We start from the raw sequence: 21,482 nt of genomic DNA on the forward strand, positions 1-21,482 counted from the left end.
ACAGGGCAATCATCCTCCTTTGGGACACTGTTTGTGGCGACATTCCTGCTTCTAGCTCTGCTTGCTTCCGAGATCCTCGAGTTTACTAGGTAGCACAGTAACTACATTAAGCCGGTAGAGCTTCATCACATGGATATCAATGCCGCTTCTTACAGTCATCTCTTTGAGCCGGGTAGCCGCCGTGGGGAGTCAGTTTTCGGCAGTTGTTGATTGCATTGCCTCTTGATCCACTCGTTTGAGAATGTCTATCCTGCGCTGTGATGTCCGTGGCGATAATATCTGCATATACTCCAGTTCCAAAGGTACGGCGTGTATTCCTTCTGATATCCTTTGTTAGCATGTGAAACATAGGTGGTCATGGCCGCTGGACGGAGTGTTTTCAGCACACGTCCCCTTGATAGATGTCATGCGTTGTGACTGTGCCCACTGCCACTACAACAGTTGAGAGACATGCTGTTTCTTTCCAGGCCCTTTTGCCAGCCTCATATTAAAACAATCCTAGTCTCTCCACCTCGATCCCACCTGCAAGACGAAAATGCCACGGACGGAGAAGGATGCACATACCTCGACGTGTGGATCACCACCTGGACAGTGTTGAAGGTGAACCGAGACCATGGACGAGATGAGAAATATTAAGGCATATGTGGTACTAATCAAGAGATGAAATTGATCCCACGTTAAACATAGAGTATTCGGAGGATAGGATGATCGATATATGATCCAGTTGTAAGTCATGGAAGAGTGTTTGTATTCGTAGTTGTTTGTTTGTAGGTTTACTGCCATCCGTCTGTGCTTGAAAAACAAATCTGCCCCACTTGGATCATCCAAGTCACTTCGGATTACCATTTGCAGGTATAGAGGCAGTAGATGATTGGAAGGCTGTCTTTGACTGAGTGAGTAGCGTGTTTCGTATAAACGGCATGCCGGGCCTTCGGACTTAACGATTTAACACTGCGGTTGTGCCTCATTCCGAAAAGCTTAAGATTACATGGAGGCTTAATTAGCTTGCTGGCGATGCTGACAGACGCCATTTCTATTACACTTCTCTGCCTTTGTATACGCCTCATCAGCAGACTCGTGCTTAGGAACTGTGGTTGAAACGTGTGGCGCCGCCTTTGACGCTCTTACTGAATCCATCGTTATACGAACATCGGCTGAATGGGATAGAAGTTAGGTTTGCTGGCGAGCTGGTGATGCTCGTGCCCAAACGAAGAGGCAGGTAATCGGGCTTCCGCCATGACCTCTCGTTAACAAAGCGAGATTGAATTGATCCGGTATCCGTGTGAGTGACGGGAAGGGCGTTTGGGTTATACGATGTTCAAGAACACACTTTCGCGTTATTGAATCGTTGAGGATCTGTGGGTGTGAAGGGCCTCGTCAACACCGGATGCGTTGAGAGGTTTCTGGATGGCAGAGCTCACCGGCATGTTTACTCAATCAGAGCTCATGTACGCACTCGTGACTTCGAGTTGCTGACACCTGGATCAGAATTACTGGCTTGTGTGCCCTCTGGCCTCAACGTTTTCGACCAGTCTTTCTTAGAAGCCCGCCAAGACTCTTGTAAACCCAGACGCCATCTTCAATGCGCCGAATGACGTCTGTTTAAAATACCATGTGGCGTTTGCATGCTCCGCGATGATTGCACGCTTTGAGTCTCGTGTTTCCAGCCAGCTATATGTATGTGTTTTTGTTATAGTGTGCAGGAACTCTTGGAGATGTCAATGCAAATTGACCTCCAACCCAAATTCTTTGCCCTGTGTCAATACCTTCTACGACCTTCCCTGGAGGGACAAGCTACTTCGTGTCTTCCGGGTACACTGTTTAAAACTGCTTCTTCCTAGTAACGGTAGAGTGTACCTCGTCGACATATTTTTATGAAGCAAGGCAGATCAGGTTTGTGGTTGTTGGCAGTAAGTAGTCTTTCAACGTGTTTAACAACTAACATTTTACAGTCTTGACAATATCGCACGTGAGAATACAGTTCGTGAGGAACAGCAAACTGCTTAAGATTGGTGCTCGTATTCCCTGCTTGGCCTGGTCTTGGCCCTACAAGTCCTCAAGATTCTCGGCTGATAGAGTATCCCCTTCACAACTACTTCCATCTCCGTTGTGTCCAGCTTGATCCCCTTTCGCTCCGACACTCAGGGCCTTGGCCTCGTCAAGAAAAGAGGCCAAGCCTCCGAGGGATACGTAGGACAACGCAAGCAACAGGGTTCCGTCAGATCATGATTGAGGACGCCTTGCCTTCGGCCAACCCTCTTCGCCGACAACGCACTGCAAGAATCCAGCACCAGGCAGGGCTTGTGCCCACAAGCCGTGACCTGGCCCGCAGTCCCAGTCCCCCCCGTCGTGGCTGGCAACGGCGTTGAAGACGGTCTCGTCAGGCAAAATTGGAGGTGCACACATGGGCCCTCTACCTTGGCGCCGTCTGCACGACGGTTCGCCGCCTTAGAAATCGATATCCCCTGACTCAATCCCTTGAAGAGATTTTTTTCAAGAGCAGCAAGGAAATGGAAAGGAGGGTTCCCAGCTTGCAGGCAGGCAATCAGCGCCAGCCAAAGTATCAACGCTAGCTTGCAGGGACTGATGGATAGTTCCACGCACGGCCACCCGTTATCGAGCAGAGAGGTCCCAGGGATCATGCCCAAGCTGTCAGGTACTTTCGAAATTGACAAACCAGAGGACGCGGGTTCGACGGCTTCAGAGACTGATGGCCGGGACCCTTGACAGCGGCCATGACAGCATTGGCTCACCGGTTCCTTGTGAAATGCGAACCGCTAGCAATCCGGGGAGGGGGGTGTCAGATCTCCTGCTCGGAGGTCGATCCCTGGAAAGGCAGGACGCTCGTTGGACTCCCTTGCGCGTGGGGACGACGAGCCGGGGTTCTGGGCCGGGCTAGGTGTCTGTACCGTAGGTACTGTACAGTACAGTGTGCCTGGTTACTATCTACGCATCTCCCGCTCCAACCGAGAGTGAATGGTTGCAGGAGCCGCAGTCAGTTGAAGCCGGTTCAGAGCCATCTTGGGCTTGGTGCAGCGTGACTTGTCACGCAGCCTGCAACGCCTTGCTTCCGCGGCCCTCTAGTGCTGGATGGGCTGATGACCCAATGACCCGGAGCCAAGCACTTGCAGGAGAGAGGCTTTTCCTGGACGGCATCGTCATGGTGACAAATCTCGGCAGATGGCATCCTTCCGACGACCGAAGCGAGACGAGGCGGCCTGACCTGGCCTGCAGCAGACGTAGGAAACTTCAGCTCAACCAACAACACATGCTGATAAAGTTGGATCTCCTCTCCATCCATTGTACGGATAACGTAGAGTGGCGCCGCGGGACGGGAGGGCCCGCCGATCCGCCGGCGCCACTGAAACTTCGGCTCCCGTTCATCCATGTCCAGACGGCAACTCGGCCAAATGTTGACGTTGACAGGAGAAAGAAACTAGGACAGGCTCACGAGAACTCAATTGTGATTTCGGGTCGATGGATGTGCTAGAATGAGACTCTCATCTATTACGGAGCACCTGTCCTCGCAGCTATCCCCGCCATAAACACTTTCAATATCCCAGTCTCCCCATATTTCACAAGCGCTGGCACAGTCGTCTGCCTACCAGAGAGCGCCGTTATTCTCGGTCCCAATTCAGCTCATCTGCCGGCAGTTGGCATATTACATGAATGAGCTGTATCACAGAGCGGATAAATGCCTCGATGACTGGTCATGATGCACTCGTTTCAAGCCTACATGACGTTGTCGAATCCTGCGAGTTGAGAGCTGCCCGCAGGTTCTGGCCATGTGGGAAAAAAACAGAGACCCATCACCCATCACCAAGGCCCGGGACTCTTACAGCATCGTTCCACAACGTGGAAATCTCCAGATTCTTGCGCAGTATATTGCTCACAGGTTGGGGTTGTCATGTCATTGACATGCCGATACGAAAGGTGATGCTGTCTGTTTCACCCAGACGGAGTCCAGGGTTGGCGGCCCAACAGTGGAGGTCTTGGAGAGTCATGTCTTTGGCAAGAATTATGTCTAAGGCAGGAATTCAAGATCGGGAATGAAGCCACGAGTTGTTGAGATCGAGGGGCGTTTCGATAGGGAGACCCGGCTGGGTATCGGGTATGTTGACGCCCACGCACATGGTTCCACAGGCTGAGGCATTCAACAGGAGTCTCACAAGGTTGGCTGGCAGAGTCTCAGATGATCAGAGACATTCAAATTAAGTCAAGGCAGTGAGGCGGTTGAAGGGATCTTGGTCTCAGCCTGAGTTTCGGAAGACGTTGCTGTGGCACGGCGTTGAGATCGTTGTGGTTAATGTGTTTGAGGCCTCTCAGCTGGGCTGAAGATCAGGGTGCATTCAGTGAATCAGGGCTCAAGAAGAACTCATCAGCTTCGTCCAGGCACACAATGTAAGTCTCTGGGGTAAACCTCATCTCGATAGAAAGCTGACAACAATAGAGGGTTGATGTTTTCATCCGATCTCAGTCTCATTCGGCTAGATAGGCAGATGTACTCTAAGGCAATGAAAGTCAAACTTGACAGTAAGGTTTGTGAAATGATTCAAGAATTGGTATTCGAGATGCACCTGTTAAAAGACTTTTATCTTCTTCCTCTAGGCATCACTGTTGATGGATCTAAGTAGGTAGAGTAATGGCTCAATAACAGCCATTAGATGACTCACGCGGCGAACTCAAGCCAGTTGACAACGCCCACAGTAGAACGAGAATAAGAACCGGAACTCTTGAATAGCACGTTTTCAGATCAGAGCATAGCATCGATCGCGAGAAATCGTCACTTGATCGCTTTTTCGAAATAGAGAAACACGATGTCTTGTTGTGGTCAGCTATTGGCTCCCCCTCCTCACGACCTCTACGGACTCTCTGGCCGGCTCATCATCGGCAACGCAATTTCCCAGCCAAAGAAGCTCGACGCGGCGTCGCGCGGCAGAAAAGACCAACTTGGAACCATCACCACCAACTCCTCCCCCTCGTCGTCGTCAACTCCAAGCTCCTCGCAGCGACACACTCTTGCAGCGCCCAACCAATCTCTCCACCCGCTTCAACTCTATCGCCCCGGCGCCCCAGACTGTGCAAACACTCCCTGCACAGTCGTCACCCCTGTTCCCCGAGTTCCACGCCTTCAGCTATATGCAACAAGAGCCTCCCGAGAATCCAGAACCTCTGACTCACCAGGACAATCCATTTTACACCTCCTCCTCCCAGCATGGCCTCCTTCACCGTGACCCGCGTGGCCTCCGCCGAGCTCTCTCCCGAGACTCGAGTGGTCCTGAGCCGCGCTCTGCCTCGGCCCTCCGCCGGGACTCCGGCCATGACGTCGACGCCGACTTGCTCGATGAAGAGCTACGCCGACTGAGTCTCAGCCATGGATCGGCCGGTCGACCTGCAGCTCCCGGCCATCGCATCTCTGAGTATGAGAGTGCAATGACTCCGCCGACCCCTAAGAAAGCCCTGGGCTTCAAGGTCACCAAGCGCACAGAGACGCCTTCTGATGGTGTTCAGCTCGCAGACTTCCCCAATGGTGCGTTATCATACCTCTGATAAGATCGAATGTAAAGAGTCTAACTTGGGACTTCTATAGAGCTTTTGACGCACATCTTTTCGCACTTGCACTCCGATTCCCATGCCGCGATCGCCCTGGTATCGAAGCGCTTCTATGCGCTCATCACCAGCTCACATGCCTGGAGAATGGCCTTTCTGCGGTATTTCCCAGGACACGAGGCGCTCGAAGTCAAGACAAACGTGGATATTTGGGCTCATAGTTCGCACGATTTGATCCAGTCCGAGTCTCGATACTTTGCTCGTCTTACGCCCATGGCATCTTGGAGAAAGGAGTACTTGCTCCGTACGCGCCTGATGAGGAGTCTTGCGCGCGGCAAGCCTGGTGCTTCGGCTGCCTCTGGTGGCATTGGCGCATCTGTCCGCTCTGGAAAGAAAACCAGCGCAGTTTTGACTTTCAATTCGAAGCTGCCCTGGCTCGTGTCAAGCCTCCACGCTGTGTTCACCAACGGGAAGAAGCCCCCGCGAGCCATCCATGGAGCCGCAGATCTAGGAGTCGCATCGATTAGCGATCCCACCAACGGAAGAATCGAGAAATGGGGATTCGTGGACCCTTTCAGCTCGATGCAGCTTGATGAGGTTGTCCCGAACTTGGTGCCATTTGGCCTGGGAGAAGGCCCTGCTGCCACCCCCAACGTTCTTGATGTGAGCCAGCCTTACGGTCTGCTCGCCGGTGAAGGCTTCCCAGGAGGCCGTGCCTACTTCCGCAGCACCAACGAGAACCGTGGACGGTATCTTGGAGGTGATTCTGGCGTCGTGGATACCTATCCTGATATCCCCAAGATTCCAGAAATGTCTGAGGCTATCTGCAGCGTCTGGCTGGCAAAGTCGCAGGCTGTGCCTGCAAACACCAATTCGATGATCGGAATGCTTACTGGCTCAACCCTTGGTGTCGTAACATCCTTCGCTATTGGTGGCGATTCTGGCCCGCAGCGATATCAGGCTGGAGAAATCACCGCTCGATGGGTTCTTAGCCCTGGTGTGCCCATCATTTCCCTCAAGGTTGATGATAATTACAGCCAGAAGCGAAAGACGACTGGAAGAATCTTTGCAGTTGCTCTGAATGCTCTCGGCGAAGTGTACTACCTGACTGAGACGCCCAGCGCACAGAACCAGGCAAAGAGCGAGGACATTACCAAGAACGCTTGGTATGCTGGACGTTCAGTATACTGGCACCTCCTCGACTCTACGCGGCGCGTTGCTCGCCCGGATGATCTGGACAAGAATGCAATCAGAGGAGCATACTCACCCAGGTCTCCTTCCAACTCGATGAACCTGAGCAAGAGTCAGTTGACTGCTGAAGCTCGGGAGATTGAGAAGTTCCTGCGCCATAAGCCGGCTCACTTCAGGAAGGTCTGTGAGGGATGGGATATGCAACGCAAGCTGGAAGTTGATTTTGCCAGTGACGACGGCCAGGGTGCAGGCGAGAGCATCTTTGTGATCGACTGTGGCCTAGCTGAAGGTCGTCCCGCAAACATCCAACGCTATACTCGATCTCTGGTTTCTCAGGAGGCTCAGTCGTCTTCCGTTATTCTGGCACCGGCCCCTCCTGCACCTCCTGCTGCCAGTCAATCATCGCTCTTCGGAACAGCGCCGGGAGAGACCACCGGGACTCCTGAGCAAGAATCACCAGGGCTTGCTTCTCCTGCCTCTGCGTCGTCGCCAGACTCACTATCACATCTCCATGAGTGGGATAGCTGTCCAATGAACCTGAAAGGGCACTTCCATGCTACAATCACCAGTGTTGGCCTGGATCGTTCGAATACTGCGGTTCTCACACTCGCTGAAGACCCCCTCTACGCAGCCGAGGAGGAAATCCCAGGCCGCAGGTCTCGACTGTTTGCTATCGGAACCGACGCGGGTGCTGTTCTTGTGTGGAATGCCAGAGACAACACCAAGGGTACAGGCATCGACCCAGTTCGTCAGATTCAGACTGAGTCCCCCGAAGTCTCCTGCGTGGCACTTACAGCGTTGTATGTTGTCCACGGCGGAAGTGACGGGCTTGTCCAGGCTTGGGATCCCCTGGCTTCTACCCTCGAGCCTGTTCGAACTCTCAACGCGAGGTCAAATGGTCGGGTCCCTCGACACATGATGACAATGAATCCTTCTCTTCGCGAGTCTAGCTACTCTGCGGTCGGCGCCATCTATCTTGACCCTGATCCAACAATCCTTCGAGGCGTCGTTTCCTTTGGCGCTTTCTTGAGATACTGGGCATATAGCTCTGCGGCCCATACTATGGGACGCAAGCGCCGCCTGAGGCATTCTGACGTTCATGGTCGTCTGGCCAGCCGTCGCCAGGGCGGAGTCGTTACCGACTTCATAGCCGCTGAGGAGGCTGAACTACGACTCGAGAATGAACAGAAGGCCAAGGAGCGGGCACGCCTGCAAAATCGTTTCGGCGTTGGTGCACTTGGCGACCTGACAGAGGAAGAGGCTCTACGGTATGCACAGATGGTCTCTGAAGAGGCATTCCTCGAGGAACAACGACGAACCAGCGACTCGGCCGCTGATGCTAGTCTTGACACTGCGTCGACTTTTAGCGAAACCACTGTCGACACCATCACCCCTGAGCCGAGCATTACTGAGATGACTCCTCCCACGGCCCCTCCTGGGGAGGATTCTCGTAGAATGCAAAACGAGGACGACTATGAGCAGCAGATCCAGCAGGCCATTCGTCTCTCGCTCATGGAGGGTGTCAACGAGAATGGCCACTCACCACCGGCAATGAGCTCAGGCGACTACGAGTTCTCCCTCACGTACAAGGCCAAACCCAGCAAGAAGGGCAAACATTCAGGACTCAGCTCGCCAGGAGCATCCAAGACCGGCGGCTCATCCAGCCGCGCCGAGCCGCGCGACTATGACCTTGAACTTGCTCTCAAGCTCAGCATGGAGGATTCAGGGCATGCTTCATCCGATGTTGGTCTTGGTGTTCAGTTTGAGGAGTTCCCGCCTCTGGAGACGGAGGGTGTTGGAAAAGGAAAAGGGGTGCAGAGGTGGTGATGCTCGCCGAGAGATCTGTGTGTGCTTGCGTTTGCGTTTCGACCTTTTCCTTCTTGCTGCCGACGAGTCTGATACCCATTCCATTGGACTCTTTTGCAAGCATTCGATTATCTTACTTTACTTCTCGGCCTCTCCATGGCACCCTTTAGAACCATAGTTATACATTTACCTGAGCCGTTGCAACAATCTCTTATTCTTGTCCTTGTTCCATCAGTGACATATGATCTGTCGATATCTCGCAACCACCGACGTCGAAACAACCACCATCACGGCCGCAGACAGCTGAACCTTGTTCCCCCCTGTCAGCACCAAACGAATGCAAGTCTCAAATCACCATCCGTGACGCGTCGTCATGCCGCGAGCGCCCCCGCTCGTATCCTCGTGTCGATCATTCCTGCCAGGCACACTCGAGGACAAAGAATGCCTCGGGACGGCTCGGGTTGGATGATCCAGAGTTTGTGTTTGGGCTATGAATAGGGAGGGGAATGCCAGCTCAATCAAGGCAAAACGGTGATAGGATGAGACATCATGGTCATATGATCTCGGTTCAAGTCTCAAGATAATACATTACTATGGTACAATACAATATCCCGCATCTTGCGGTTTCCATGTGCTTATGGCTCGTATTTCCAAGAGCCCCGTTGCCAGGTATTCGTCATGTCGTAAACCTACATGCCCAACCAGAGCCAGTCTTTCCCCTACCATCCGTAGTATCCCTGACATGTGCCCCTTAACCTGGGTTTCCATTCAAGATGCCGCCCATCCAAGCCATTTTGGCCCATATTAAATCCAAATCCAAATCCAAGTCCAAACGCCAATCGCTATGCAGAACCCAGTCATTCCCCCAGTGAGACCAAACCGTTGAGAAGCCGCACCGCTATCATCATCGCCCTTCCCCTTCCCTTTGTCTTTGGCCTTACTCTTGTCCTTCACATCTTCGTCATCCTCGTCCTCATCATCATCCTCATCGTCCTCCTCGTCTTCACTGCTACCTTTCTTCTTCGCCTTCTTGTTGGCACTTCCAGTCTCGGTAGGTAGGCTGTCTGTCCCTGTTGCCGTGGCCTTGATCGTAGTCACAGTTGAAGCTCCAAATGGGTATCGGACTGTAAGTGTAGTAGAAATGGCGATGCCGCTAGGACCGATGGTGACGGTCTCGCCGCCAATCACTTTCGTGGTACTCTTGGCGCCAGGTCCAGCTGTGAAGGTTGTCCCATCGATTATTACCCATGAAGGGCTGACCTTTGTGATGGTGGCACCGCCCACGATTTGGTACTTGGTGTCAGTGGCTTTGGCACTAGAACCACCAAGAGTGGTTGCTTCAACAATAACACCGGAAGGGCCAATGGTAATGGTGTCGTCGTCGACGACCTGGGTTGTCGCTGGTATGCCTGGTCCGTATGTGAGGGTTGTAGAACGAAAGACGTAGATAGACACCCCGGACGCAGTAACCATTTCGCCTCCCTGTATGATAACATCCGTCTGGGGTGCACCGACTGCGCGGTAGGTGAGCGTCTCGTCATCCACCACGATTGTACCCGGCACAATGGAGACTGGCCGTTCTTCTACTCTCGCAGTGGCACCAGCCACAGGAACCTCGATCCTTGTCGACATACCGACAAAAGGGAGCTTGAATGTCGTGCTGCCGACGACAGCCTCTGACCCCGAAACGACAACGGGTACTCCCCCGATTGTAGCCTTGGTAGGAGTGGCAGCCGAGACCACGCTTCCCAAAGGTTGTGGTTTCTTGACTGTTGCCCCTTCGCCGACAACCTTGGAGGGGAAAATAGTAAATGTTCCATGGTCTGCTGTCGCCGTTGTTGTTTGGCCTGGCTTCAGATCTGAAAAGGTGTGGTCGTTGATAATGACTTCTGGACCTCTGGCAGTCACGCTGAAGGTTCTTGGCGACTCGACCTGCGGTTGCGGTTGCGGTTGAGGCTGTGGTTGAGGCTGTGGTTGAGACTGCGATTGGGGCTGCGATTGGGGCCGTTGTTGCGGCTGTGATTCAGGCCGTTGCTGGGGTCTCGCATCTTGGTTATCCCCCCCAGGTTGGCCATGATTTCCATCCTGAGGCATATTAGACGGACGGGCCATCTGTTTCCTACTTACCGGGAGCCCATTGACTCCCTGAGTGGGTCGGTTGAAGCGTGGAGGTGGTTTTGAAGTAACAACGACGGCAGGATTCTTGTCAGTGGTGACGAAGGTGACGGTCCTCCTAGATGATGAAAAGGTTTCCACTGGCTGTCCAGGTCGCTTGGTGGTTACACCGAATCCTCCTGATGGTTTGGGCGGCGGTGGTTGTCCAGGCTTGGGGGCAGATGTAGGTTCTTCCTCGCCAAGCGCCTCAGAACTTGTGGTACAGTAATTGGGGGTGTTGATGGCGGGATAAGGTGCCGTGTAGTCACTGTAGTTGCCGTATAAGGTTGTCGTAGCTGTATAGACGATGGAGAAGACGGTGACGGGCTCATCCTCTCCTAGGCTGGTGCAAGGCGTTGAGGAGATCGCAGGTACCGCAGTGAAGGTGCCGTTCCCCTTGAAAGTAATGGTGGTACCGTACCATCCATTGCTGCTTGAAGTGGATGATCTGGTCTTGTTGAGAGCCGATGTAGTCGGGAACGAGTGATCAGGAGCGTGTTTAGTCCTCACCCTGCCTCGTGAGAGCCCTGAGGCCATCGAGGCCGCTTCAGGCGCAGGCCTGGCATTGTTCCCCGACTCGACAGCTGCGGTGGGAAGGTAGTGGTCAGACGCTTGTTGAGGCCTGGCCTTGTTCGCCGAACCCCTGGAATTATCGGGAGATGCCCCTGTATCTGAGGCTTGGTTGGCCGCTGAAGGAGGCACTTTGGCCGGAATTGCAGTGAATGAAGCCGAATGATGCTTTGAATACGAGTGATCGTTGGGCACACTGATGACTTTGGTGCCGATGGGAGGCTGTGCCGACGGGCCAGAGGAAGATTTGGTCTGGTCCTTGTGTCCAGCTGTAAGAGGGTCCTTTAAAGAAACTGACTTGGCAGCTTCAGTAGTGAGGCTGGAGATGAAAGAAGATGGCCTGGAAGTGGTGGTTTCCAGTGCCGAGGTTGATGGTGTAAGTAAGCGAGTGCTGGTGCCGCCTGAGGAAGTCGCAACTATGGTGCTGTTGATTAAGGGGAATCGCGCAGGTGCCGCCTCACGGTTCACGACGTCTGAGGGCGATTTTTAGCATGAATTCGTATTCCCCCTCTCCATCATCAATCACAACTAATAAAACTCACCTCGACGCACGACAATTCCATCGACGGAATGCACGAGCGCTGCGATCGAGAGCAACGCGACCGTGTGTAGATGCATGCTGGATCTTTCCGCCAGTGAGCCATCGAACCGAAAACGAACAAACGAACGACAGGCAGGCCTCTTAAGCGAGTGATGAGGCCAAGTCTGGGGAGGTAGGTATTCGTCTCGACATCAACTTGTTGATCTCTGTAGAGGCCGAACGAGGTCTGACCAAGCCTGGCCTTGACGTCGTCGAGAGAGCATGGAAAGATGAACCAGAGCCAGAACAAGATGGCGAGGGTTTGAACGTTAATGAACCGGCCGGCACGCTAGGTACTGTCCCAACCCACCACCGATTGAACGGCCAAGCTCTAGCGCAACCTGGCATGGGTTTATCGGCCACGGCACAGGCGACAATGCGCTCCCGCCCAGGCCAAGCGACTGGGGCTACTACCACAAAGGAACTGGGGCCGTCCTGTCGCTGGAGCCAGGGCCTCCTTGCACTGTTTCATCCTGCCATGGAGGCCGAGAGTGTCTTAGTGTTCATCCTCTCGGGACGTGACACCCACACACCGACACCAGCAACCAGCGGCGCATCTCTGCGGTCGGTCGGAGGACACCCACAGAGAGGCATGATGGACTGGTCTAGAGCAGAGGCGCTGCGGGAGTGTACAGCCCGCGTGGGTGAAGCCCTTCGATATGTCCATCAGACTCGAAAGACGTGTTTCAATGGTTCAATTACTCCGAAAGCCATGTTCAACCTTCTCTCCCGGTTCTGTATCCCAACTCCTGGGTTCCAACCTCCGCTGTACTGGGGATGAACCCACAAGGTTGGACTAGCCCAGTGTTGGACCAGGGTGATCCTCCTTGGCAAACCAGCACCTCCCTCACTCAGCCTTTTGATCTCTTGGCTTGAGCAGCATTCTCTTCAACCGACCCGACCTCTGAAATATCATTCGCTCTGCCTCATCGGACCGTTCAGGTACGCGGGCTTTGTTAGGAGATGGCACACGTAAGCTCTAACGACGGTGCCTGTCCAATGTTCACCGAGACTGCATCGCTGTCACTCAAAAGTTCAATACCTCTAGACAGCCCGTGGAACAATGTTTAAGACACTCAGCTCGGAAATCAGGGCATTGATTGTGCGGGCTGAAAGGAACTGCCGTTGTCTGATTAACTGAGCATCAAATCAGATCAGGACTTGAAAACAAGCGCGACAAGTGCAGCGCACGCACTCGAGGTTAATGTCAACAGAATCCTCCCTAAAGCAAGAAAGGGGAGATGAATCTTAGCGAATTGTTAGCGCCTACTGTCGATCCTCAGGTGTTGTGGAGTCGTGAGATGATGGCTTCACCACCAGTTGTCTTGTTGGTTGATTTCGTGACTCGAGCCCGTGGACAGCAGCTCTCGGATCACGAGGATAACTCCAATGCCATGGATATGCGCACCCGCTGGACCTGGACCTCGATTCCCGGCTATCGTCTTATTATCGTACAGATCGATATCCTACGTGGGAGGCACAACGTCTTCAGGGGTGATCGAGGTTGGACTAGGTTAAAATTACGGTTGTTGGCTGCGGATACTGGTGCTTCCAACTAATCGTCTCCAATGATCTCATTCCGGGGCTTGGATATTCGCCGTCTTCGTTATCTGCGCTACTGAAGGAACTTTTCAGCTGCATTGGTGGCGAAGGAGGACTCGGGGTCAAGGCCTCGGTCTGTCATGGTGGGTTCCGTCGAGGTTGGACGACTGACAGTGGTAGAGTTATTGCATTTCATGTCGGACCATCTGAGACTATTGATCAGGTTCCGAAACTTGGAGTTGAAAAATTGGCCGCAAAGAATTCACTTCTCTTCATCTTTGGAGTTCGACACAATCCTACAGATTGCCTGCCGCCTTGGACCCTTTTCTCGCAAGCGAGCCACCTTCCTTCTCCAACTCTCATGTGCCCCATGACATACAGCAGCATCTAGAATGCGGTCCGGAGATCCTCCCCATGCTTCTTCAAGCACCATGCGTCCATCCTCTCAGCCCCAAGGCTGAAGAAGCCGGGGAGTCTGATGATCTAGGGCTCCGTTCCCTGTTGACTGGAAGGACGACGGATGCTTGTAAGGCCATTCCCTCTTCTCAGGTTGAACGGAAATCCACTAGAAGTGGAGGGCCATGTGCCGGTGGTGGGTATCCTTGCAACTTGGACAGGCCCAGCTCGGCGTCGGCGAGTCAGGGTGACGAACTGGGCTCCGCTCCTCCCGCCACAAGACCCAAGACATTTGAGGCCCTGTAAGATGGGCCAAGCCAGGACAGGCCAAGCAGGCCAAGATGGGTGCAGCAACTCTGCGCCCTGTGGCTTTTCTTCAGGGAGTGGCGCGTCGAACTTTTTGGCTCCCTCGGTCGTCTCACTTTGCCATCTCGTGCAGAGAAGCTGGTGTCCCTATCTCATGAGAGCCCGCCTGAATCACCTCCCATCCCCGCTCTATTGCTTCAACGTACATACAGCGGCTTCGGACCTTTGAACAGCCCATGGCTAGACCCTTTGATCCTGCATGCGGACCCAAAACGGCGTGAAACGGGCTCCCCCGACAGCGCGTTGCGGTCGCTGTCACATCATCGCCGCTGTCCACCCAGAGATTTGAAGTGAATGCCTGCCCTGGACGAGGAAGAGTCTCGCCGTTGAGGTTAACGACATCGGAAATTCCATATCGTGCCAGTCGGTCTCAAGATGTGGACAGCCATCCTTGGATCGTCTCTCCTTCTCGTCGCTGGAGCCCAAGCTGGTGATCCAGCGCCGCTCCTATTATCTCCCAGTCAATGGCAAGTCCCCTGCCAGCTTCACTCGACAGCAACGTCTGACTTTCTCAACTAGGAAAGGAATCGACGGCAACTGGTCAACTATTTCCTTCTCACTGGGCTCAAACTCACAGGCCGTCGATGTTCTTGTGAGCACAGCTCTTTCAGAATTTTGGGCCGTTGGATCAGGAGGATGTTTACCTCGTATGTCTGCTCAGCACATGGTTACCTCGACGTTTCTCCTTTGATTACCACAAAGAGGACCTGGCCGAACCTCGGCGACATTACCGTGCTAATAATTCCATAGGGGAACCTCATTGTAGTGCTGCTCGGGGCGGCATTTATGAACCCGAGGAGTCCAGCGATTGGCAATCGTTGGGAACCTGGGAGCTGGGACTTAGTTACCTAGGGTACGGGGGGAACGGCGAGTATGGTCGCGACCGAATCACCACGCAAAGTTCTACCAGCTCGGTGCCATATTCGATGGATGGGGTCCTCATGGCTGCCGTCAACACCACCAGCTATCTCAACGGACTCTTTGGCTTAGGGATCACGCAGGGCAACTTTAACGGAACAGTTGCAGAGTCGCCATTGACCCAAGCAGTCAAGGATTATGGCTGGATTCCCAGTTACAGCTTCGGTTATACAGCCGGTGCGCATTACAGTATGCATCACATGCCCTTCGTCTGTTGATTCCAGAGGCTAACTAGGCAGGAAACGCTCCCGTCTCGCTGACACTCGGAGGCTATGAGCCGTCGAGATTCAAATCGCACAATGCCGACTTCACCTTGTCTCAACCAGATAACATGGAGCGAACCCTCGTCCGTGGTATCGAGATCAATGGCAGCGTTGTCCCGGATAGCTGGGACTCAGAATCTATGCTGCTCTCAGAGTGGGAAACGTCGTTTGATACTATTTTTGATAGTAGCACTCCATATTTATGGCTCCCGGATGATGTCTGCGATCAATTCGCGGCAGCACTTAACCTCACATACAACAGCACCTTCAACCTTTACCTCCTTAGCAACGAGCAATACCGCGAGTACTCGAAGGCAGATAACTTGTCTCTCACCTTTGTACTGTCCAGCTTCGACAACAACGACAACTTTGGCGATCCTTATGACGTCTCTGGCGTTGTCAATATTACGTTGCCATTGAGAGCCTTTGTCAGCCTTCTTCAGTACCCTTTTATGGAAGAGACGATCAAGTATGGCGAACCTGCGGTCCCTTATTTCATGCTTCGGAAGGCACATAACAGCACCACTTATATCCTCGGCCGGTCATTCTTGCAGGAGTCATACCTCATCACCAAATATGACGAGGGAATCTTTTCAATACACCAGGCCCTCTTCCCCGAGGACTCATCATCCGACCCCGAGTTGGTTGCCATTGGACAGCCCGATAACAGTCCTTACCCACCACCTTTCTCAGGTAATTCGCGAAATGGACTTTCTAAGGGTGCGATTGCAGGGATTGGAGCCGGCTCTGGGGTGTTTGTGGCCTGCGTGGCGGCCTTGGCGGGATGGCTATGTTATCGTCGCAAACGAAAGAATTCTGCTGAAAGCGCTACCTCTTCGGAAGACGACAAGGACTTGGCTGCCAGTCCAGTGACTCGATCTCCGAGGTCACCTATTATGCAACTACTCTCTAAACTAACTCGACGGGGCAACTCGGAGCACCAGACTCCCAAGGACGGGAAGGAGAACGAGAAGATATCCGAAGCCCCCAACACCCAAATATACGAGATGCCAGCTCCGATACCGCCGGCGGAACTTGACGGAGATGACGGCACCTCATGGAATGGAGATACGGAACTGGGCACAGACAGCTCGCAGGGCATATCCGCATATGAGGTGGCAAGGCGGAAGCTTGACAGACAGCTACAAGGCCCTGTCCCAGCATATACACCTCCTACCGATGGAACCGTGTTGCCTCCAGAGAAGGCCATCTACCAACCAAACCCAGCAAACACCCAACCTCGTGCGTTGCAACGCTCACCCACTCCTTCGACAGGAACAGGTCAAGAAGGCAACTCAAATCCAAACTCGATACCCTTGCCATCTCCCATGACTCCTGGATTCGACGCAACTGGCCGCCCCCTCACCGTGGCCTCTCCGATGACGGCCACCTATCCCGTCTCACCTACTCATGACGGGAGCACCTCACCAAACTCACCTTTCCCTCCGTCCTCAGACGGCCAGACCAATGGCTCCACAGTAACGAGGCGGCCTAATTCTGGAGTTGAATCATTCTCGGCATCAAACACCTCATTGAATGTACCGCGACCTCAAACGGTGCAAAGGACACCGATTGACCCGTCCAAGGTCGTGTTCCTAGGGCCGCTGCCCGGGAATGCTCGCTTTTCTAGACACGATACGCCTCGAATCACATTAGATCAAAGCCACCAGACTGATGATATCAACGCCGCACTGGATGATGAGGGCACCGTGGATAGCTTGGGCAGCAACTTTACGGTGGAGGAGGAGGAGCGAAGACAAGGAGCAGTGGCCGGCCAGGTGAACCGAACGACAAACGGGTCATCTACTCAGGCACAGTCTATGCGATTGTCAGGCATGAGCCAAACAGCTGAGCCCGATACGCCTCATAGCCAAGAGCGCATCGACAGGGGTAATGAGCTGGTCCATGTCCCGCAATTGGCTGAGAGACGGTACAGCTGGGAGGAAGAGCGATGACATTTTGGAGTGCATGTCTCCTGATATAGCCTGGAGCTATCTTCTGGTATTTTCCGCATTGCGTGGTACTGGGTAGGGCCATAGAATTGGTTTTAAGCTATGGCGTATGTGGGCATTCTGGAATTGTTATTCCAAAAAGGTACGGGTGCCTCTGGTGGTTACTCGTCGTCATTCCCTATGTTCATACGCATGAGCGAGCGCATGTTTTAATATGATATCAAATAGAATGATGTGATAGTTTTTAGCTTTCTATTCAAGACTATTATGTCCATATGCAAAAAAGTCGTTTCTATCGTCTATTGTTCGTTATCCATAATCGTCATCTACCAGATCTCTTGCCACCACGTCAACGAGGACAACACCTTTTTGCGCTCCTCAGTATCCTCGGCGTTCTCAGAGAAGGGCTCAAAGACGGCTCTCTTTGCTGCATCTGCCATCTTGGTTGAGCCGCCGCAGACGCAGAAGATGCCATTATCCAATATCGGACCCTCCAGACGCTTCGCCTCCTCACGTAGTCGGTCCTGGACGTAAATCTTGGTTCGCTGATCCCGCGAAAAGGCGAGAAACACGTCAAGGTTCCCATCACGCACTGCAGCGTCCCATTCGTCATGGAAAAAGTAGTCGGCATCGCGGTTTCGGTTGCCGAAGAAAAGGTGCATGGGCGCTCGCGAGGGGTGGGTCAGGCGCTCATGGATGAGAGCTCGGATGGGGGCGAGGCCTGTGCCAGTAGCGATAGCAACGAGGGGACGCTGGGCGTTTTGCGGGCCGTGGATGGGGGAGAGGACAGGCTTATGGGTGACGGTTAGAGAGGAACCTGTAGGGAGGTTCTCGAGGTAGCGAGAGCAGAGGCCCTGGCGAGGTTTGCGGAGGATTGTCCGGTACTTGACCAGGGCAACGAGGAGCTCAACGCGCGTGACATCCTCATCTGTTGGATGGTTTAGTTTCATACCGCCATTGGCGATGCTAAAATCCCGGCCTCGGATAAGGGGGAAGATGTCGAGGATGCGCTCGGCTGGGAGCTTGACCGACGTGAACTCTTCAAGGACCTCGAGGATTGACCGCCTGGACCGCGTGGCGTAGTCAAAATACTCATCGAGATACTCGGTCATGGTGAACTCGAGGAGACGCTCCTTGTGGTCGGGGTTGGTGGAGAAGTAGGACATGCTCTTTAGGAAGGACCTCCGAGGGATGGCGGTGAAGTCGATGTTGCTGAGAATAATCTCCCTTAGTGTGCACTTGAGGTCTATGTAGAGGTTCTGCGGGAGGGAGTCGCAGAGGGTTAGGTCGAGGGGCTTGTCGGCGATGTTATCCCAGCCCATGAGGGTGATGAGCTTCTGAGCGTCTTGGGGGAAGTTCTTGGGGTAGATGGTGAGGCAATCCCCTGGATTACACTGCAGCTTGACCCCTTCCTTCCTGGGTATGTCGAAGGAGACGAGTCGAACATCCTGCCAGTGGGTTTCCGGCGTGAGTCTGACGTTGTCGGCTAGAGTGGCGGTCCAGCCGTTGGGGATGGGGAGAAGTGAGGCGGGAGGTAACTCTGAGAGTTGGGGAGAAGAGTGACCGTTGGCAACTTGGCTATTTTCCAAGGCATTGATAAGAGACCACTTGGGAGGGAGGATGACATTGTCAGGGATGGGCTTGAGACCAAATGGTGGAGGGTGGTGCTCCAGGAGGTGTTTGGAGAGGGTTTCGGACCAGCGAACAAAGCTGCCGTCAATGCTAAACAGCATCAGTGAGATGTGTGTGAAGCGAGTTTCAATAAGTAAACTCACCCATCAGGAAACTGTTCATCAGCCTCAAAGGCTTCAATGAAAGTAGTAGCGCCAAGCTGCTCCAAGCGCCTGTTCAGTTTGCGGGCTGCCCAGTTGAACCTGAGAGGTGTAAGTCGGTGTCACAAGTAGTATTTACGGGGACACAAACTTGAGATAAGTGCTATCGCCCAGACCAAAGGTCGTGTACTGAACAGTAGACAGACACCCTGGGGGAAGCTTCTTGCGTAGTAGTCTCTTCCAGAAGAGGAGCGAGTTGTGTGGCATATCACCCTGACCGGTGGTTGATATGACGAATATCACAAACCTATGCTGCAAGAGGGCATTCTACATAACGAGGTATCCGTCAGTGACTAGGATGCTGGGCTGGCTGCTTATGGCGAGGCGACCTACCAAATCTACCGCGTCCAGCTCCTCAACTCGGCTCTTGAAGTGGAGCCTCTGGCAGACTCGCCCGAGCTCCTCGGCCATGTCCTGAGCATTGCCAGTCTCTGACCCGTAGAGGATGAGCACGGTCCTGTCCTGAACGGCCATGGCGAACTGCTGCTTCTGCTGCTGAGACTCGGCTCGACTCGAGTTGAAGGAATGGGGAAAGCAGGGGGGTTTCAAGGCAGGTTCCGCTTTCGCAGTTGAAGATTGAAGGTTTGTTGGTTAGCGCCCGTTTAGTTCCATGTCCGATGGCGGGGCCCGTGTGTGAGAGACCTGCGTCGGGTCGGATCTTATCAATCGGGCTGCTCGCTCGCTCGGCAAAGCTTGATGAATCAGCCACTGTTTGTTGCACATTGACGATGTTGGGGGAAGGAGTCTCTTGTTCAAGAGTTGGGCTGTGAAAAGCAATTGTGCTGAGAGCCTGTACAAACTCGGTCAGTTGAATCAGTCGTTTGGTGAAATTGCAGTCAAGGGCCCCAGGCCCATCACTGGCCTCTGTTTGCGGTGTAGCAGACCGCATTTCACCTGATCCCATGCCGCCCATTTCCCATCATGATTGAGAGCCTCATGCACGCACACACTCATCCGCTTCTTTAATCCCCGGAATCCCATCGAGGTGGAGGCGCCACAGAGGGACGGTTGTTCCATGATGCCGGTTTGACCAGGGCCCCGGAGCCTTGAGGGTGCAAGCCACAGGGGGTGCTAAGTGCACTGACAGCGGCCGAGTTCTAGAAGCCTCGTTCCCCCGAGTCACGGTGGAGCTTCCACTGCCTTGAGGACTTGGCTTTTCTTTTCCCGGGACCTGGCATCCTACTGTACCTACCGGTATCCTAGCCCGTTGCATCCGAGCTGTCGGGCATGGGCGTGGGTGTGCAAGAATAGCAGCTCACTCATCTCGTTTATTTATTGGTGGGCGGGAGAGCTCCCATTAAGGTCCTGGCCTGGGGCAGTGTCCCAGCAAACCCCCTATTCATCGGGGTCGGGGAGGGCGAGCTGGCCTTGTCAGGGGGGGACACAACCTCCAGAGATACGGGAGATTCAATCAGCTGTGAAATTATCCAGGACGAGAAGCAATTTCGGCCCTTCAGGCGCCCAGTCAGGAGGATTGTAACGATATCATGCATTTTGCTGGCTTCTGTCCGTACTTTTCTCCATGCCAACGGGATACAACGCGTTTGCATTTCTCTCGTTTCCCAATGAGGCAGCCCTGAGGCCAGGTTTCCAAATAAAGGTGAAAACAGACTTGCTCTAATTGGAGTAGCTGCCCGTGTCGTGCATAAACGCATCAATGTGAGTTGCGGGACAGGACAGGCGAGCGAGGTTGACGACTGTTCTTCAGCCCCGTGTAAGTCAAACATGGATGGATGGATGGATGGATGGCAAGACCTGCATCACAGCGCATCGCAGCACGGCACGGCAACCGTTTGCTGTTGATGTCGTGATGGCTGGTGACGGATGACACACGCCGAAACTACAGCTGAGGTGCCAAGCCTGTCAACAACACGCCCCCACAGGTGTCCATCTGAGAACAACGTTGAACCAGCGGTCAACTACAATAGTATCCATTGCGCAGCTTGGCTTGTTTGCCGTTCCCCGGCGGTGTTGGTGTCCCTATAGATGACCATGTATACACCAAGTCACGAGTCACTCAAACGCTCCCCTATTCATGTTAAACTTTGAATGACAGATGTCCATCTACAATGCCATGCCACAGACCTGACCGATACACAAGGTCGTGACGCACATGCAGGCCCGCACACCCACACGCCAGGCCCTAATACCTACATGAACTGGCACAAATTCAAAGCCGTCAACAAGTCCAAAAACAAATCAGGAGACCGTCTTCTCTTCAACTCTGCCCCTCCGCTACACTCTGCGTCTCTGAATCATCGACATCCTCCTCGAAGCGACCGCCTCGCCTCATCTCTAGGTACGTCCTGCCATTCGTGACTTGATCGAGAACTCCCCCAGCAGGAAGCAGCCTCAGGTGTGC

The 21,482-nt window shown here is 53.6% G+C and overlaps 4 protein-coding genes across 4 annotated transcripts; 2 read left to right on the plus strand and 2 right to left on the minus strand.

Moving 5' to 3' along the window:
* Positions 1 to 4,571: 4,571 nt before the first annotated feature.
* On the plus strand, positions 4,572 to 8,568 carry LRP88_13554 (uncharacterized protein; the record flags this gene model as incomplete). Its single annotated transcript, XM_083249915.1, has 3 exons — positions 4,572 to 4,630; positions 4,809 to 5,530; positions 5,591 to 8,568. The coding sequence occupies 3 exons, from the start codon at positions 4,572 to 4,574 to the stop codon at positions 8,566 to 8,568; spliced, it is 3,759 nt and encodes a 1,252-aa protein (XP_083094249.1).
* A 783-nt stretch (positions 8,569 to 9,351) lies between these two features.
* LRP88_13555 (uncharacterized protein) lies at positions 9,352 to 11,631 on the minus strand (the record flags this gene model as incomplete). Its single annotated transcript, XM_083249916.1, has 2 exons — positions 9,352 to 10,563; positions 10,675 to 11,631. The coding sequence occupies 2 exons, from the start codon at positions 11,629 to 11,631 to the stop codon at positions 9,352 to 9,354; spliced, it is 2,169 nt and encodes a 722-aa protein (XP_083094250.1).
* Positions 11,632 to 14,582: 2,951 nt separating this feature from the next.
* On the plus strand, positions 14,583 to 17,291 carry LRP88_13556 (aspartic peptidase domain-containing protein; the record flags this gene model as incomplete). The annotated part of the gene is made up of 3 exons (XM_083249917.1): positions 14,583 to 14,802; positions 14,906 to 15,262; positions 15,313 to 17,291. 3 exons carry the CDS (start codon positions 14,583 to 14,585, stop codon positions 17,289 to 17,291), a joined length of 2,556 nt encoding a protein of 851 aa, XP_083094251.1.
* Positions 17,292 to 17,614: 323 nt separating this feature from the next.
* Positions 17,615 to 19,594, minus strand: LRP88_13557 (NAPDH-dependent diflavin reductase; the record flags this gene model as incomplete). Its single annotated transcript, XM_083249918.1, has 4 exons — positions 17,615 to 19,010; positions 19,064 to 19,132; positions 19,212 to 19,387; positions 19,454 to 19,594. The coding sequence occupies 4 exons, from the start codon at positions 19,592 to 19,594 to the stop codon at positions 17,615 to 17,617; spliced, it is 1,782 nt and encodes a 593-aa protein (XP_083094252.1).
* Positions 19,595 to 21,482: the final 1,888 nt, after the last annotated feature.

This window comes from Fusarium phalaenopsidis (assembly GCF_050370095.1).
Source record: "Fusarium phalaenopsidis strain FUZ10S chromosome Unknown contig_32332, whole genome shotgun sequence".
Lineage (NCBI taxonomy): Eukaryota > Fungi > Ascomycota > Sordariomycetes > Hypocreales > Nectriaceae > Fusarium > Fusarium phalaenopsidis.